The sequence below is a fragment of the Pongo pygmaeus genome, chromosome 8, assembly GCF_028885625.2.
Source record: "Pongo pygmaeus isolate AG05252 chromosome 8, NHGRI_mPonPyg2-v2.0_pri, whole genome shotgun sequence".
NCBI classification, from domain to species: domain Eukaryota; kingdom Metazoa; phylum Chordata; class Mammalia; order Primates; family Hominidae; genus Pongo; species Pongo pygmaeus.
Genome location: NC_072381.2, coordinates 17,235,228 through 17,253,340, shown reverse-complemented (window position 1 = coordinate 17,253,340; position 18,113 = coordinate 17,235,228). Strand labels below are relative to the sequence as shown.

Sequence of the window (18,113 nt, the reverse complement as noted above, 5' to 3'; positions counted from 1 at the left end):
GAGGTGAGGAAGGAGGGGAACAGAGAAAGGTGTAAATAATGACCAGTTTACTTTTGTTGAAACCTAGTTACTTCTTAAGCAAAGATTGTTTAAGTGGATGTTTTCAAAGCTGCTTGTTACTCTTTCAAAGGTCAAATAGATAATGATTAAGTTGCACATCACTTAAGGTAGATTTTGACCTCTCACAAGTTGAAGAGTACTGAAGATCTAAGATCATTTACATCCCTCTGGAAGAAAAAATAACATAGGCTTCTAGGGCAAAGAAGAAAAAACTCAACAGTTACAGGATATTCCATGGTTCAAAGTACACCTGCCTGGTTTGCTGTTCTGCAAAATCCCATACTTGGTTGGAGTGGCCTCACTCTTACCTGCCAACCTGGGAGGTTGGTGATGAACATGTCTTTACCTTTTCTTTGGAGTTTGCTTACCTTATTAACATTTGCTGAAGTAAATGGCGAAGCTGGAGGACTTGAGCTGCAGAGACAAAAAAGAAGCATCAATCTCCAACAGTAAGTAAACACATGGGTCATTCCTGCTTAGGGACTAGGCTAATTCCTCACCAGTTTTCCCAAATAGCCAGATAAACAAAGGTGCAGTTTTTCTTGAGGCAAATTATGTTGAGAAGCAAACAGGGAAAAACATTTAGACTGAGGTATGAAATTACTTTCCTATGCACAAATTATTATCTGTCATTTTGCAAATAATCTGTTTGTAATTGCCAGGAGGTATCTCCAAGAAATGTGCAGAGAAAAAAGTGGCAGATGAGCAGGGGCAGTTGGGTTGAGTTGATCAAAAAGTGAAGATGTATTTGGCCTGAATTATTCAGTAAGAAACTTTGTTATTTTGGTTTAAAAATTGTACCTGCTAATTACTGAGGCATTCTCTGGTTTGAATTATATAGGCCTCGAATGGCTACAGAGAGAGGAAATTTGGTGTTTCTTACGGGGTCTGCTCAAAACATTGAGTTTAGAACCGGATCCCTGGGAAAAATTAAATTAAATGATGAAGATCTCAGTGAATGTTTACATCAGGTAATATACTGGAAATATCTTGAAGTCATTTTGTATATCCATATATGGTGACTTAATTGAACAAGTCTAGATTAATCTGTACCTTGAATCTTTTTTAATTATTATTTTTTATTGATACATAATTTGATGCATTCCTATAATGTGTAAAGTTCAAATTAGGGTAATTGGGATATCCATCACCTTAAATATTTGCCTTTTCTTCATGCTAAGAACATATGAATTGTCCTCTTCTAGTTATTTTGAAATGTACAATAGATTAATGTTAACTATAGTCACCCTACTGGTATGTCAAACACTAGGTCTTATTTCTTCTATCTAACTATATATTGTACTCATTAATCAACCTGTCTTCAACCTCCCTCCCCTTCCTGGTGTACCTTGAATCTTTAGCATAGAGAACGTAACTGGGCATCAGACACGTTCTTGTAAAGGACAATGGCCTGGGGTTAATGGTGGGTAGAGGGAGTATGCTAAAAGATAGAAGCTCGTTGTGCCAGACAATGCACCCTAGTCCAGAGAAGGCACAGAGGGTAGAACTGAAACTCCTCCACAGGGGATGCGAGGAAGGAGGGGATCAAGGATATGTGGACATGTGACCAGTTTGCTTTTGCCGCAGAACAGAATTGGCCAGTTATTCTCCTGCCTTACTGGGTGTTTTCAGTTCCCAATAATCACTGCATATTTCAGTCATAATGTTAGAAGTCAGCATTATTCAGAGCTTACTGTGGGCCATCCACTGTGCTTAGCACCATATGGATGTTATCTCATTTGACCTTCATGGCTGTCCTATGAGGTGGCCTTTATTGTCACCCTAGTTTTACGAGAGGTAAAGAAACCCTGAAGCAGTTAAGTAACTTGCCCAGGACGTGCAATAAATAGCTGAGCCAGGACTTAAAACCTAAACAGTCTGCTTCTAAGCCAGGTTTCTTAATAAGCACCCTAAACTGGTATTATAGGAAAACATACAAATGGAAAATACCTTGATCTATTGTTACTGAAAAGCATAAGTGGAATTATGCTGTGGCTATTTTAGCCCAGTGTTTATTACACATGGTGTTGTTTTGCTTTTTATAATAATAGGCAAGATCTTAGTGCTTAAAGTAGAATACTACTCAAGTTTTTAATTATATTACTGTAAGATAAATATGATATTTTCACTAGTGCTCTTCATTTCTTCTTCTTTTTCTAAAATTAGATCCAGAAAAACAAAGATGATATTATAGAGTTAAAAGGGAGTGTAACTGGTCTGTCTCAAAATATATCTAGTCAAATCTATCAGCTTAATTCCAAGGTAAGTCTGACATCCACATCATAAGAACCAATGAGTTCTCCCTAATTCTATTTTATAAGTAACTGTTTTGTAGGGGATATACCAACTTTGCGTGCTTTTTAGAGACTTAGCATGTAACTACGCACTGTTTGGTTAAATGATACAGCTGTAATGGAGGCTGTAGAAGTGATGGACAGAAGGCAGGAAATGCTGTGCAAGCACTTGTTGCAGAAGTAGGCCTTGGGCTGGGCGCAGTGGCTCACTGCAAGGGAATGGATGATTAATATAAAAAACTGCCTATAATCCCAGCAATTTGGGAGGCCACAGAGGGAGGATCACTTGAGCCCAGGAGTTTGAGACCAGCCTGGGCAACATAGTGAGACCCCGTCTCTACCAAAAAAAATAGCTGGGCATGGTGGCATGAGCCTGTCCTCACAGCTACTTGGGAGGCTGAAGTGGGAGGATGGCTTGAGCCAGGGAGGTTGAGACTGCAGTGAGCTATGATCATGCCACTGTGCTCCAGCCTAGGCAACAGAGTGGGACCTTGCCAGAAAAAAAAACAAATGAAAGAGAGAGAGAGAGAGAGAGAGAGAGACAGACAGACAGACAGAAAGAAAGAAAGAAAGAAAGAAAGAGAAAGAAAGAGAAAGAAAGAAAGAAAAGAAAGAAAGGGAAAGAAAGGGAGAGAGACAGAAAGAAAGAGAGAGAAAGAAAGAAAGGAAGGAAGAAAGAAAAGAAGCCTTGCTGAAGTTCTGAGAGCAACCTTCTTATTGTGGAAGTGGATGTATCACTGACATTTATGAACATTCCCGTAGTCACTGTGTACAGAGAAGCAATCAGTCAACTCATCAGTGGGTTGTACTTTAAAAAAAACTTAAAAACAAAACCAGAAATCTATGTGATAGGAGGGAATAGGAAGGAAGAAAATCCTGAGGGGAGAGGAATGAAGAGGAAAAAGGGAGTAAAAGGAGGAATGAACAAAGTGTGTCCCTAGCAGAGGGCATTAGGACAATATGTCAAGGATATAACATCACATGTGCAATGCCTTTGAACCAGCTAACTGAAGCTTTTTCTTCCCTATCGCCAGCTGGTGGATCTTGAGAGAAAATTCCAAGGCTTGAAGCAGGTACGTCTCATCCTACTACATACCCAACATCTTTCACAGAAAACATACTAGAATCATTAATAGAGCTGCTATTCTTATTTTAAAGGTGAATGGATGATTAATATTAAAAACTTGCTTTTTCCCATAATTTAATTCTCCTCCCAGCATATGCTTCCCAGGATGCAGATGCAGAGCTGAGTCTAAGACAGATGAAATGACAAGGCTGAGGTCTCTGAGCCTGTTAGGGCTTCTGACCCTGAGTTTGTAGCCCGCAGCCCACATCCTTCACCATTGCCCTTTAGCTCTGTGTGCTGTGCTTGGTCAGCTAGTGATCTCCCAACTTGCTAATTCTCCCATCAGGGACTGAGGCTTGGAAAGCAAGCATCCTCTCTGACACTAAGCTCGGAAGTCTAGGTGTATCACAAAATAGTCCAAATTTTCTTAAAACGACATTTGCTGGTAATTAAACTTGAACAGCTTCTTACAGAAAACATTCTATAACTGTACTACATGCTTGTAGACTGATCTGTGTAAACTTAGGCTTCCTACCTCTTTTGTAGGAAGCTGACCTTTTAAAGACTTTCATGGAAGCCGTAACCTTCCATGCAGAGAAATGTGCAGAATCTCTTCATATTTAAAATTTTGCATAAAAGCCTGGGGATTCCAGTGTAAGAATTTCTGCACAAATATTCTTCATCTGTTTTGCTCATGCTTCAAGCATTTTCCTCTACTTTTAAGTTTGATCTGTCCCACTGTGAAGGACAGATACAAAAAAAGGACTCATGCAGATTGAGGCAGGTCCTACCGTTCCGGCAAGGATTGCTGCTGCAAACCCTTTTGTCATTTGATGAACAAGTTCGTGTATTCCTTTTCTCCACTTAGATAATACATTGACCCCTCAGCTGTCATTTTTTAGAGAGTAGTTGAGCGAAAGAAAATGAGTAAAGAATAGTGCTGTGGACCATGACACTGCACTCAAGTTTTGTCTCCTGGAGGGCTTCATTATTTTCGCTCAGCTGGTCCTCCTACCCCCCATTCCCTCAGGAGGAACATTGAATGATTTTCAAATGTGAGTGCCTTTGTGCCTTTGGATAGGGCAAGTGCTTTCTGGCCACCACAGTCCCCACCGCTCCCTATTGTCTTCCTCCTGACTCCTGATTTCATTTTCTACTGGGCCCCTGCAGGCTTTTAAGTTTTTAGTCCCCAGACAGTGTTGCTTTTGTCCGACAGAAAACCTTTGAATGAGTTTGTGGTTAATGTTCTAAAGAGCATTCTATGATGGACAGAGCCAATTGTTGTGCTAGCACAAAGAGAAAAATAGAATAATGGAATAAAACAGGGTTCATAAAGAGACCCCCAGATGTATAGTCATCTAATTTATGACCAAAGTGGAGAAGGAATGTGCTTTGCAGAAAATGGTATTGAGTCAGTTGGCTATCCTCTGGCTTTCTATTTCACCCATAAAATGAAGGAAACAGATGTAATTTTTTTTTGTGAGTCACTGTGTATAGTATGTTGTGTTTGTATGTGTGTATGTATGTGTGTGCATATATATAGACACATATATAATATATATGTATGTGTGTGTGTATACATATATATGAAATGTAATGAACAGTTTGCCCCTATTTTAACTTTTTAAAAACAGATAATTAGGTTGGGTATGGTGGCTCATGCCTGTAATCCCAGCACCTTAGGAGGCCGAGGCAGGTGGATCATGTGAGGTCGGGAGTTTGAGACCAGCCTGGTCAACATGATGAAACCCTGTCTCTACTAAAAACAGGAAAATTAGCCAGGCGTAGTGGGACATGCCCATAGTCCCAGCTACTGAGGAGGCTGAGGCATGAGAATCGCTTCAACCCAGGAGGTGGAGGTTGCAGTGAGTTGAGATCATACCACTGCACTCCAGCCTGGGTGACAGACCGAGGCTCCATCTCAAAAACAAAGAAACAAACAAACAAAACAACAATACTAACAAAAACCCAGATAATTGGACTATGAGTGAAATTCATCAAATGGCCATCATTGCATAATCAATTGTTCCCTCTAAAGAAGTTTTCTCTGGCTGGGTGCGGTGGCTCACGCCTGTAATCCCAGCACTTTGGGAGGCCGAGGCAAGTGGATCACAAGGTCAGGAGATTGAGACCATCCTGACTAACACGGCGAAACCCCGTCTCTACTAAAAATACAAAAAATTAGCTGGGCGTGGTGACGGGCGCCTGTAATCCCAGCTACTCGGGAGGCTGAGGCAGGAGAACGGCGTGAACCCGGGAGGTGGAGCTTGCAGTGAGCGGAGATCGTGCCACTGCACTCCAGCCTGGGCAACAGAGTGAGACTCCATCTCAAAAAAAAGAAAAAAAAATCAAAAAAAAGAAAAAAAGAAAAAAAGAAGTCTTCTCTGCACCCAAAGGCAATAAAAATCTTAACAAGATTCAAACTGGTAGCTGACATAGGGACAGATTCCCCAGGTTATGTAGATGTAGATGTAGACAAAGGTAGGTCTGTTTGTGATCCGGGCTGAAAGCAGTCAGGTGAGCACCAGCGTGAAGGGTATGTCTTAGCTGGCCACATTTCAAACAAAGGGACTTGGAGCAGGAGTTCAGTCACCTTAACCCATGGGAGGAGGGGCAGCAGCAGCACCAGATGATTATATTTCAAAGGCTCACCTCGAGGGACCAAAGATAAGAATCACGGGTAAAAGAACCGGAATCTCCATTTTATTTTCTTTGTGCAATAGCAACATCCGTTATTATTTCCACACCTGAAACCTTTACTCTTGTCTACTGAGGTCTCTTTCTCAGGTGAATAATACTTTTCCAAGACAAAGTGAGAATCTTCTCCCCTCAGACTTCATCCCAGCCATGGTCAAAAGCATGTTGAGAGTTAAGGAATAGGAACAAGACTGATAATAGAAAACGCTTTCTGTTTTTTCACAAGAGAGGTGATTTGAAGAAGAACATAAGTAACGGCTTTAAAGTGTAGAAGGAGACCCCCACTGATTAAGAGTTAAATGTAATCCCACGTGCACGGTAACACGCATTTTGTTGCTGCTGACTGCAAGCCATCTCATTGACTGTCCTGTTTTTGTTTCAGACTGTTGACAAAAAGGTTTGCAGCAGCAATCCTTGCCAGAATGGTGGAACCTGCCTCAATCTGCATGATTCCTTTTTTTGTATCTGTCCCCCACAGTGGAAGGTGAGTCACTTGCTCTTTGGTTAAGAATGATGGCGGGTCAGCATCTGTGGTTTCCTTGGAATCATCAGGAATATTTAATTCTCCATCTAAAGTTTCTAGGATTCTGTGACCTCCGAAATCAGATTGAAGTATACCAGGTATGCTAAAACCCAAACAGTGGTGAGTTTGATTGTATAACCCACTGAATACTAAAGCCATTGAAAGGAGAGTTTCACTTGATTGGATAACTGCCTGGAAGAACACAATATTTCTGTTAACATGAATTTAAATTGTTCAGCATTGGAAAGTACCAAACAAATCTTGACATACCTATGCAAATTTTCTTGTTTTGTTTGTTTATTTTTTCTGATAACGGTGGAAACTGTCTCCAGCATGCACATAAAAAAAAAAAGTAAGTATTCCCAGATGTAGCACCACTGTGAACTGAGGATTCTATGATGTTTAGATAAGGATTCCTCTCCTGTGACTGCTGCGATCTTGTGAAGAGCTCTTGGGTTTTATTAGGTGAAATCTGAGTTCCAGAGGAAGAATAGCCCGGGGTTAATATCAGTATTATTGTATCTGGCTTTATGAGGACTTATATACTGTCCACGTAAAAATCCTTAAACGTATCATGTGAATGTTGGCTCCAGATACCTCTGTGACCTTTGGCACCTGACTTTGTTATATGATCACAGGGTCCTCTCTGCTCAGCTGATGTTAACGAATGTGAGATTTACTCAGGAACACCCTTGAGCTGCCAGAATGGAGGCACATGTGTTAATACAATGGGAAGTTACAGGTAACTTTTTTTTTTTTTTTGGTAAATATCAGGTATATTTTTGAAGGCCTAAAATGTCCCATAGTTAGGAGCATCCTAAATTAACTATCTGTATTCCAGCAAAAGTTGGTACTCCATGAGGAAATATTTAGCTCTTGCTTAATGTCTGCATAGCTATTTTTACTTAATTGAAGAAAAGCTCAGGAGTCCTTTACTCTCACCCCGTGAAGAAATCCTTGCTCTAACATCCCCAAGGAACTGGAGGAAGGCTGCCGTGATTGGCACAGAGAGTAAGCATGGCCTGGTGCAAGAGAAGCTGAAGACTTAGGAGGAGCCGGAGCATTGAAGGGGAGCCACTGAGTGGCCCTAAGTAGAAAAGGGGACACCCCACCACACCAGTGCCCCCAGCTGCACTCGTTCCATGTATTAGCAAGCTCATAGTTTTGAGTAAAGAGAGCTTTATTCAATGCTATGTCAAAATGTGACCATAACAAGGTCAAAGATTAAACTGAGGTTCAATGAATGAAGTAACTGTCTCTGACCACAGTCATCATTATCATTACAGCTCTATCTTCTCTTCCGACTTACTCTGTCAAATGACTTGTCCACAGAATTCTCCTGCTCAGCTCAGGCATCACTTTCTGCAGGAAACCTTCCCTTCCCTTTTTAAGCAGAGTGAGGCATCTCAGGGCCTCTATGTTCCCATCATGCTCTAGGGATATCCATCATCAAAGCTTTGCTGATGACACACACATTGTCTTTCTAATAACGAAGTCCAAAAATTTAAGGCAGATCAATGGCAAACTTACCTTTGTACAGTTCTTTGAAGTCACCTTTTAAACTAGACATTGTGTTTCCTTATAGTTTGGCTGGTCTCTTTTATTGTGTGATTTTTAAAAGATTAATAAATAAATTCTGCTATAGAATGAACAAATCCTTTCAATACTCTGGAGTAGAATCTCATTGGATTAAAGAGCAATTATTTGCTCTCTTACTGGTGTCTCTGCTATCTTGTTCTTCAATTTCCTCATAACAATATCCATTCTAGTCTTTCCAGCCAAAATGAGTGCAGTAATTTTGTTTTTTAAACCATCACTATTTTTTTAAATTTTATTATTATTATACTTCAAGTTTTAGGGTACATGTGCACAATGTGCAGGTTTGTTACATATGTATACATGTGCCGTGTTGGTGTGCTGCACCCATTAACTTGTCATTTAGCATTAGGTATATCTCCTAATGCTATCCCTCCCCCCTCCCCCCACCCCACAACAGTCCCTGGTGTGTGATGTTCCCCTTCCTGTGTCCATGTGTTCTCATTGTTCAATTCCCACCTATGAGTGAGAACATGCAGTGTTTGGTTTTTTGTCCTTGTGATAGTTTGCTGAGAATGATGGTTTCCAGTTTCATCCATGTCCCTACAAAGGACATGAACTCATCATTTTTTATGGCTGCATAGTATTCCATGTTAAACCATCACTATTAAGGCACACTCCTAAAAATGCAGTCACAAGCCTTCTCTTTTTATTTGATACTTTTGTTTTTTTGATCTAATCTTTAAAACTTTTACTCATTCCCGCTTATAAACTCAAATCATTCAAACTTCTACTAGATATGTCTATGAGTTCAATCATTATGCAAAACTAAAATTAACCACTTCTGACTTAAATTTAGTGTTATATTATTAAAGAGCTTTTTGATTCCAGGACTCTGTTTCTCATTTAAATGAAGCCTTTTTTGCCTGCCTTTGTTAGGCTTGGGCTGGAAGCAAAATGCAGTCTAGTCTCTCATTTCCTTGAACCCATTATCTCCTGATTTCTGTTTATGGGCATTTATCAAGGAGGATTGCTACGTAGAGGTATTGGTGGCAAATGTCCAGGCTCCTAGAACTTCTGCTTTCTGACCTTCGTGATATCTAGGAATGTTATAGAGATTAGATTTCACTCCTAGTCTTCCTTTATCGTCACTGTCTTTTGGAGTCTTGTGGGCCAATAGAGCGACAAGTATGGGCAAACTGCGATGAGATCCATAGACCAAGATAAAGGCTGTTGCTGTTTTCAGCACGTTATTTTTTGCCCCCTGCAAAATGAAAAACAAAACAAAAACCCCTTTACTATTCACCACTCTTTGCAGCATGTCAGAGGTTAGAGTTCTTTATCCACACACACATGATAGAATAAGAGCTAGGAGGGAAGGAACCATTTATTTGTTGAAAGCTGCATTTCTAAATGACAGATTCAACTTTGTAGGAACAGTACCAAATTCTCTCTTGCACTCTTTTATAAAGGAGAGCAAGAATGCAGAAGAACTGATGATGTGTGGATGGCTTTGGAAATGATCTTGATTCCTAGTCTCTGCCCTTCATGGATTTGCTGGAGGACATTAGAGAACAGAGCATTTAAATCAGGGTGCGTTCTCTTAATAGGGGAACAGTTTCTGAAACCTCATGAATTCCATTTCATTATCTACACTTTAAGTCCCCTAATTCAGGCATATGTTGGAGACTTTTTGAGGGAATAAAAGAAAATGAAAAAAGGTGCATGAGCGTAAGATTAAATTATTGCTTTGTGGAATCCACGTGTAATGAAACAAGTGAACATTTAGATACTTTCTTGAGTTCTGTTAATTATGTGAGGTTAAATTCTTGTTAATCAGGATATTCACTGAGGCTAGAAAACCCTTTGGGAAACTTCAACACACATTAGCTAAAAGAAAACTTGAGCTTCAGAATCATCTGGACCTGCAAAAATGTAGTCATGGCATCAAAGTGCGCTTTGGAGTTTGGACCTCCTTCAGTTTCTTTAACTCTTTGAGCTCTTTTACTTGGATGGAAAAAGGAGTCTTTAACTGGATTAATAATTTGCCATTGTAAAGACCTCTGAAAAGGTGCAGATACTCATTCATGGGATGTCCTGTTTCATAGGTAAACTTCTGGTAGAAATTCTTTTTTAGAACAATGATTATAGCACAAGAAACATCATTTTCTGTTTCCACTGATTCTTTTGGCTTGAGGTCTAGACCCAGAGCTTCAGACAACTAACACAAGATATTTCGCCACTTCTCCATGCTGTTACTGCCTCTTTGTTCTGAAGACTTGATTCTTATTGTTTCCCTGCTTACTTTGTTTTGTTTTGTTTGTTTTTGAGACGGAGTCTTGCTCTTGTCACCCAGGCTGGAGTGCAATGGCTGCAACCTCTGCCTCCTGGGTACAAGCAATTCTCCTACCTCAGCTTCCCGAGTAGCTGGGATTACAGGCACCTGACACCACACCCAGCTAAGTTTTGTATTTTTAGTAGAGATGGGGTTTCACCATGTTGGCCAGGCTGGTCTCAAACTCCTGACCTCAGGTGATCTGCCCACCTCAGCCACCCAAAGTGCTGGGATTACAGGCGTGAACCACCGCGCCCAGCCTCCCCTGTTTACTTTGGATTTAAGACAGCCCTTGGGATCTGAACTTGCCTTGCATGGATGGTGTGTATTGTACATATAAGGCTCAGATCTAGAAGGCTTTCCAGAAAAACAAAAAGTTGAGTTTGTCTGGTTTTCCAGAAACATGATGATTAGTAAATTTTATTTCATTTATTTCCATTCATATCACTGGTAGATTTTACATCATACAGAGCTTAAACAATGAGGATAATCTGGTTTTAGCTCAGGTGGTAGTTAGATATTAAACTTATTACCTTTTTCAGTCAGTCAGTAAAATTAGTATTGAACCATGGACTCCAACACAAGTTAAACTATGACTATCAAAGTGTGTTTAACCTCTTCTCAATTGCCAAAATGCACTTGCAGTGTTTTCAAAGAAAAACCTAGATTTGTTCTACTGGAACCAAGTTGGCAATAAAAAGTCATAGAAAAGACACTTCTGCTATATCAGTAACTAATAACTAAAGGAGGAATAGTAGTAAGTTGGTTTTAAAAATACAATATATGGCTTTTATTTTCACTTAGGGAGGTATGTAAGTAATTGTTCATTTTTAAAGGCCATATCAAGACACCTTGAAAATATATTTTGCCTGTTAACCCTGTTATTTTTAAAAGGTACATGAGGCTGGGCACGGTGGCTCACACCTGTAATCCCACCATTTTGGGAGGCTGAGGTGGGTGGATCACCTGATATCAGGAGTTCAAGACCAGCCTTGCTAACATGGTAAAACCCTGTCTCTACCAAAAAATGCAATACTTAGCCGACATGCTGGCACACATCTGTAGTCCCAGCTACTTGAGAGGCAGAGGTGGGAAGATCGCTTGAACCTGGGAGGCAGATGTTGCAGTGAGCCAAGATCGCACCACTGCACTCCAGCCTGGACACAAGACCCTGTCTCAAAACAAAACAAAACAAAACAAAAAGGTGTATAAAAATGCAGCATCTTCATATAACTCTACTTTTCAGAATGTAAGAATATAACATGCAGGAACAATGGTGCAGGAGTTTGGTAGACCTAAGTGTCTATTTATCTTCTGCCAATTATTCATTTTGTGGTTTTGGGAAATGTTAGTCTGTAAAATGGGATTAATAATACTTGTCTTTGAGGATCATAGGAAGGAATCCTATGGTTTACTTGACTTTCTTCTTCCCTTTCTCTATCTTCTCACATCATCTAAACTTAAGTGAAAGAAGTATACTCTGTAGCTATTTAGAGAACAGTATAGGCTTAATGCCTACTCATCTCCCAGTGATAATAGCAAGGATGAAGGAAGAGAGAGATAAAGAGAAAGGATTTAACTGTAGGTCCATGGACCAGAATCTCCTCCCAAATCTTACGTAATTTTGCAATAGTTAAGCACTTAGTGATAAAATAAAGACAATCTTCTTAGCACTTCCTACAGGGGAATGCCTTTGTACTGCAATATGACCATAATTCACAGAGATTACCACAATTATTTCATAAGAAATTGAGGCAGAGGGAGTTACTACATTGTCTGGGTGAACGGTTAACAGGAAGGACCAAAATTTAGACCTAGGCAATTTAAGCCCAGGGGTTTCCAAACACTCAGATCTCCCAGATATAGAAAATAGAAAGCTAGTAACAGTTGGTTTAAAGATTCTTCAGCAGGGTGTGGTGGCTCATGCCTGTAATCCCAGGACTTTGGGAAGCCGAGGTGGGCAGATCACCTGAGGTCAAGAGTTCGAGACCAGCCTCTACCTCTAGAAAAGAGACTTCTGCTAAATCAGTAACTAATCAGTTGGTTTCACCACGTGGTGAAAACCCATCTCTACTAAAACAAAAATAAAAAATTAGCTGGGTGTGGTGGCATGCACCTGTAATCCCAGCTACTCGGGAGGCTGAAGCAGGAGAATTGCTTGAACCTGGGAGGCGGAGGTTGCAGTGAGCTGAGATCACACCACTGCACTCCAGCCTGGGTGACAGAGTGAGACTTCATCTCAAAAAAACAAAAACAAAAACAAAAAAGATTCTTAAACATTTTTGGCAGGTGTTGGGACAGGTGGCAAAATAAACTTTTAGTAATGAAGCCTCCTGGATCAAATGCTCAAATATGTGTATGAACTGTTTTAAAGTTCCATAATCCTCAAGAGTCTAATTAAATTCTCTATACAAATATTCTATGTAAAGATGGGAGGACAAAGAGGAAAGAAAACAATATGAGAAGGAAAGTAGGGAGAGATGCAGGGAAGATAAATGGCTATGGGGGGGATGGATAATTCAATTTCTCCTTAAGTTTAATTATTTATTGTTATTTTCCTATGACTTTATCTTAATGAGCCATTCCAAAGGCAACTTTGGAATGCTCAGAAATGTCATGTATTAATGAATCAGCTTTTATGTAAATATATACTGATGTTGTAAATTGCATGGAACATATCTATACCAAAAAATATTCATTTATTGGAAACTCACATTTATTTGGGCATGCTGTATTTTTATTTGCTAAGTCTGGCCTCCCGACATGAATGCATGGATGGTGCTCCCTGCATTCTTATTCTCCATTTCTGGCCACAGTCATTGCTCTCCTCTTCCTTAGAAACTGCCAAAAAGCTGCCACCCCAGCAACTGCTTCTGTGGCCCACCACGGGCAAGCCGAATCCTGTGCCTGGAGTTTGGTTCTTGATGCCTTTCAAACAGTCAAATGCTAATTTCCCACAATGTCATTCATACATTGTCATCCATGGGCATTACTAAGCTCCTTGTACCTCACTGTGTCTTGTTAAAATAGCTTTTTTCCATTGTAGAATGGCATGGGAGGGAGGCCTGACCACGCAGGCATGCCCTGTTCCTTGTCTCTGACCCCTGGCACCAACAGTCATTTCCCCCATGAGAGCTTTTCTTGCCAATTCTGCTCAAGTCGGGCAATCAGCAACCTCTGGGCCTGGCCCTCCCTCTCCATCAGATGTGCCCTGGCATGTGGGGATAGGCTTAGGCTTCTGGGACTCCTCTACCCTCCTCCTCCCCTAGCTCCCATGCTCAGATCATAGACGTTCCCATTAAGCTGCAGAGATAAGGCTTAAGCAGCTTTAACAATGACAAGGGTTTAAAACAACATTGCTTATTTGATTATTATTGAACTAAAATCTTCTAGTAACAAAGCACCCACTGCTAGCTTAGGCATAATGTAATAATTACCACATTTTGTTGGAAACTCAAATCTGCCTATGAAAGAAATGTCACTATATTATATTATATAACTACACCTTTTATGGATAGAAGACATATTGCCCTTTGTAATATAATAATAACGATCATAGACTGTGAGATGTGGACACTGGATTGCTTGTGGGGTTATATAATCCTAGAGAGCATTTGGGAGTTATCAGTGTAGCCCACGTTGCCTGTGCTTTGTGGCAGGTCCAATTGGACAGATGATGAATGGTTTTGCTGATCTCTCCCTTTACCTTGTTGAACTAACTCTATTACCTCTGGCTTATACACATCTGACCTTTGAAAATGCTGTTTGATGACCTGATAGCACAAGAATTTATAGTGCTAGGCTTACCAGATAATAAGTTGTGATTCACCAACATTGTATTTACTCAATCCACCACTTGGAGCAGAGCAGAGTGATTTTCTCCCGAGACTCCAGTCAGTAAATTTGCATTGCTGGCTGACGATTCCATGTTAACATCGTTGATTTGTAATTTGAATTATTTTTCTCATTGATATTAAGAGACAGGCACTGGCCCCAAAGCACATGACCTGACATCGTGCTCTTTTGTAACCAACAGTTGTCACTGCCCACCTGAGACATACGGACCCCAGTGTGCATCCAAATATGATGACTGTGAAGGGGGTTCTGTGGCACGCTGTGTCCATGGCATCTGTGAGGATTTAGTCCGAGAGCAAGCTGGAGAGGTGGGTCCCTTCCCCAAATGTGCCTCCTTACAGAGAGCCATGGTTAGTAGCTCCTCCTCCTCCTATGCCCACTGTATACAAGCACTGCCTAGAGCTTGCAGAGGTGAAGTCACTTCCTGTCTGTAAGTGGGATGTAGGCGAGGAGGGGAGATGAAATATGCAGGAAGTAGGACCCAGAGATTAAGATGTCATTATGTAAAATAGGATCTTTTTTTTTTTTTTGAGACGGAGTGTCATTCTGTCGCCCAGGCTGGAGTGCAGTGGCACGATCTCAGCTCACTGCAACTCACAACACCTCCTGGGTTCAAGCAATTCTTGTGACTCAGCCTCCTGAGTAGCTGGGATTACAGGAGCATGCCAACATGCCTGGCTAATTTTGGTATTTTTAGTAGAGACGGGGTTTTGCCATGTTGGCCAGGATGGTCTCGATCTCCTGACCTCAGGTGATCCACCCACCTCAGCCCCCCAAAGTGCTGCGATTACAGGCATGAGCCACCATGCCTGGCCGAAATAGGACCATTTTTATTATCCCGTCATGACTCTCTCTGAGATAAGACCTTCTCTTGGCCTTGTAAGTTTTATTTGAACAGTGACAAAACACAGGACTATAAAAGGACCAGTCTTGTTGGCAACATGTGGTTTCAAGGAGTCTGACTTTTCCTGGCCTGAGTCTCTGGAACTGCTGCAGACTCTAAGAGCCCACTCCCCAGAATGCCCCTCCATGCCCTGGGTCCTGATGACTTTGACTCCTGACCCTCAAGGTTGTCCAGTCTTGGCTGACTGGGCTCTTCATGAGAACTTTAATTCTTTATTTTTAGTTGTATTTTTTCTACCCATGGGATGGAAAATAGTTCCCGTCCAATGATGGGGATGGAAGGGTTGAGGAGGTGGGTAGGAGGAAGAACTTTCCAAAGAAAAACAAACAGAATTGGTTTTCCAAGGTCTGTGCCTACATGGGTGTTTTTCCCTCTAAAAACATAGCAGGCTGAGTTGATAGACTTTAATTATATTGACTTACAGTTCTTGATTGTTGTTACTCTTTCCCTAGCATCTTCGGGAGAAATTATAGCTTGCTTTTACTCTGAAATAAAGATGTTTCCCTTTTTGCATGGTCCGGTCTAAATGCTTAATCATATGGGAAGAAAAAGAGAAGCCAGCGGATGGCCTTATGGAAATGAACGTTAGAGGATAAACAGTTTGGGGCTTGATGAAACATTCAAAGGCTTTTCTTGCTGATTTTCATGATTGTCTTTATTCACGCTGTTGTCATCCTGCCAGCCCAAGTACAGCTGCATCTGTGATGCTGGGTGGATGTCTTCACCGAACAGCCCTGCCTGCACGCTGGATAGAGACGAGTGCAGCTTGCAGCCTGGGCCTTGCTCCACACTTGTGCAGTGTTTCAACACTCCAGGCTCTTTCTACTGTGGGGCCTGTCCAACAGGTACATTCTCAGGGCCACGTGCCAGGGCTCTGCATGCCGAGTTGGCGAGGTGCCAGAACCAATTTTCTTTCACTATTGATGAGTAAGAAGACCATTCTTAGGAGATGTTCAAGTCCAATTTTGTGTCCTGGTTCACTAGCTTCTGCTCGACGATCTCACTGCTATCACAATTCCACGTCAAAAGGGGGAGGCTTGTCCAAAACTGTGCTAGAGTCAGACTTTGGGGCAAGGTTAGCCATAGAATTTGTAAGTTAGACACTGCATTGCAGTGACCACCAACTGACCAGATTTGAGATCAGAAGAGATACTCTAGTCCCACCTTTCATACTAACCAGATGTTTGTACACGTGGGGAAATTATTTGACCTCTTTGCATCTCCACCACAGTCTAGTAGCTCTTGCCTGGGTGTGTCATTAGAGTATCTTGCGGCCTTGACATGAACAGATATCCAGCTCCATTACAGCCCCTCAGTGACTGAATCTCAAGGGATGCCATATGTTGAGTCAAGGAAAACATGGGCTCCATGAGTCAAAGACTGCCTGGGTTTGAATCCGAGGGCATCTTTTGTTTTATGAGATAGTCATCATACATTCCACACATTTTTTTTTTTTTTTTTGGTAGGATGCCTGCTATGAGCAAAGCACTGTGTTGGGTGCATTGGTAGGCAATTAGCCAGACCTCAGGTTCATCTGTGCTCCAGGGGTATTCTTAGAAATGGAGCCGCAAAGATAATGTAATAATAGTAGCTGATTTTGTGTTGTTGTTGTTGTTGTTGTTTTGAGACAGAGTCTCTCCCTGTCGTTCAGGCTGGAGTACAGGGGCATGATCTCAGCTCACTGCAACTTCCACCTCCTGGGTTCAAGAGATTCTCCTGCCTCACCCTCCTGAGTAGCTGGGATTACGGGCACACACCACCACACCCAGCTAATTTTTGTGTTTTTAGTAGAGACAGGGTTTGCCATGTTGGCCAGGCTGGTCTCAAACTCCTGGCCTCAAGTGATCTGCCCGCCTTGGCCTCCAAAAGTGCTGGGATTACAGGTGTGAGCCACCACGCACAGCCTGGTTTTTATTTTTAATAAAAGTGTTATTAAGGCACTGTATAAGCAATTTTTAATTCTTTTAACTACAACCAAACCAAGACATGGTAAGAATAAGTATTACTCACATTTTACAATATGAGAACTTGAGCTTGAAGAGGTTGAATTACTGGCCCAAGATCGCATAGCTTTACAGATAGCCAGAATTGAAACCCAAGTTTCTTGGCAAGTTTCTTCTTGCCAAGATAGCCCACACACCTATTGCCCCATGTAGTGATTTTTGGTTTAGCGGTTTTCTGCGTGTATATATTTAGATCTTGTAAAACTGGAAAGAAATGGAAAAAAAAACCTGTAAAGACTTTTTCCGTCTTAGTTCTCAGGGGCAAACACAATTTGCAAGCAATCACATTTTGAAGGTAATTTATCATGGACAATCTTTAAAAACTATAAATCAGAAAAATAAGTTGTTTAAATTAGAGGATTCGCAATGTGTTTTTACATTCTTCTTTTTATTGTTGGAGAGGAAAAAGAGAAACAATTTTTTTTGTTTTCTTGTTTACCACCCTATTTTTCCTGAAATATATAATATTATATTTTATAAGCAGCAAAGCAATATATGCTGCTTATAAAATATCACTGCAAAAATACGGAAAAAATAGAAAAAAATACCTTTGATCTTATCACACAGAGGGCCATGATGAACATTTGGGCATTTTTTTCTTCCAACTTTTTTTCATGTACACATTTTGCCATGCACAAATATGATATTTTTCTTAGGTAGAGTCTTAGAAGAGGATTCTACTTAAATCAAAGAATATAAATATTTTTAAGTCTTTAAAGGTTTTTAAGGATTCTAGTAATTTTAGCAATTTGAATTATAAATCTACAACCATTGAATAAAATGGGAACCACTAAAGTAAAATTATTAAATCTCATCTTCCTAATGATACCATTAGTCATG

At 40.8% G+C, this 18,113-nt stretch overlaps 1 protein-coding gene across 1 annotated transcript in view; it reads left to right on the top strand.

The window, feature by feature from the left end:
* Positions 1–258: 258 nt before the first annotated feature.
* CUBN (cubilin) overlaps positions 259–18,113 on the top strand; it is a 304,926-nt gene continuing 287,071 nt past the window's right edge. Inside the window, exons 1-8 of the mRNA XM_054503528.2 lie at positions 259–509; positions 902–1,031; positions 2,227–2,322; positions 3,389–3,427; positions 6,500–6,601; positions 7,279–7,382; positions 14,548–14,674; positions 15,953–16,115. Of these exons, the coding sequence (XP_054359503.2) occupies positions 295–509; positions 902–1,031; positions 2,227–2,322; positions 3,389–3,427; positions 6,500–6,601; positions 7,279–7,382; positions 14,548–14,674; positions 15,953–16,115 (976 nt within the window). The 5' untranslated portion in view covers positions 259–294. The remainder of the gene's footprint in view (positions 510–901; positions 1,032–2,226; positions 2,323–3,388; positions 3,428–6,499; positions 6,602–7,278; positions 7,383–14,547; positions 14,675–15,952; positions 16,116–18,113) is intronic.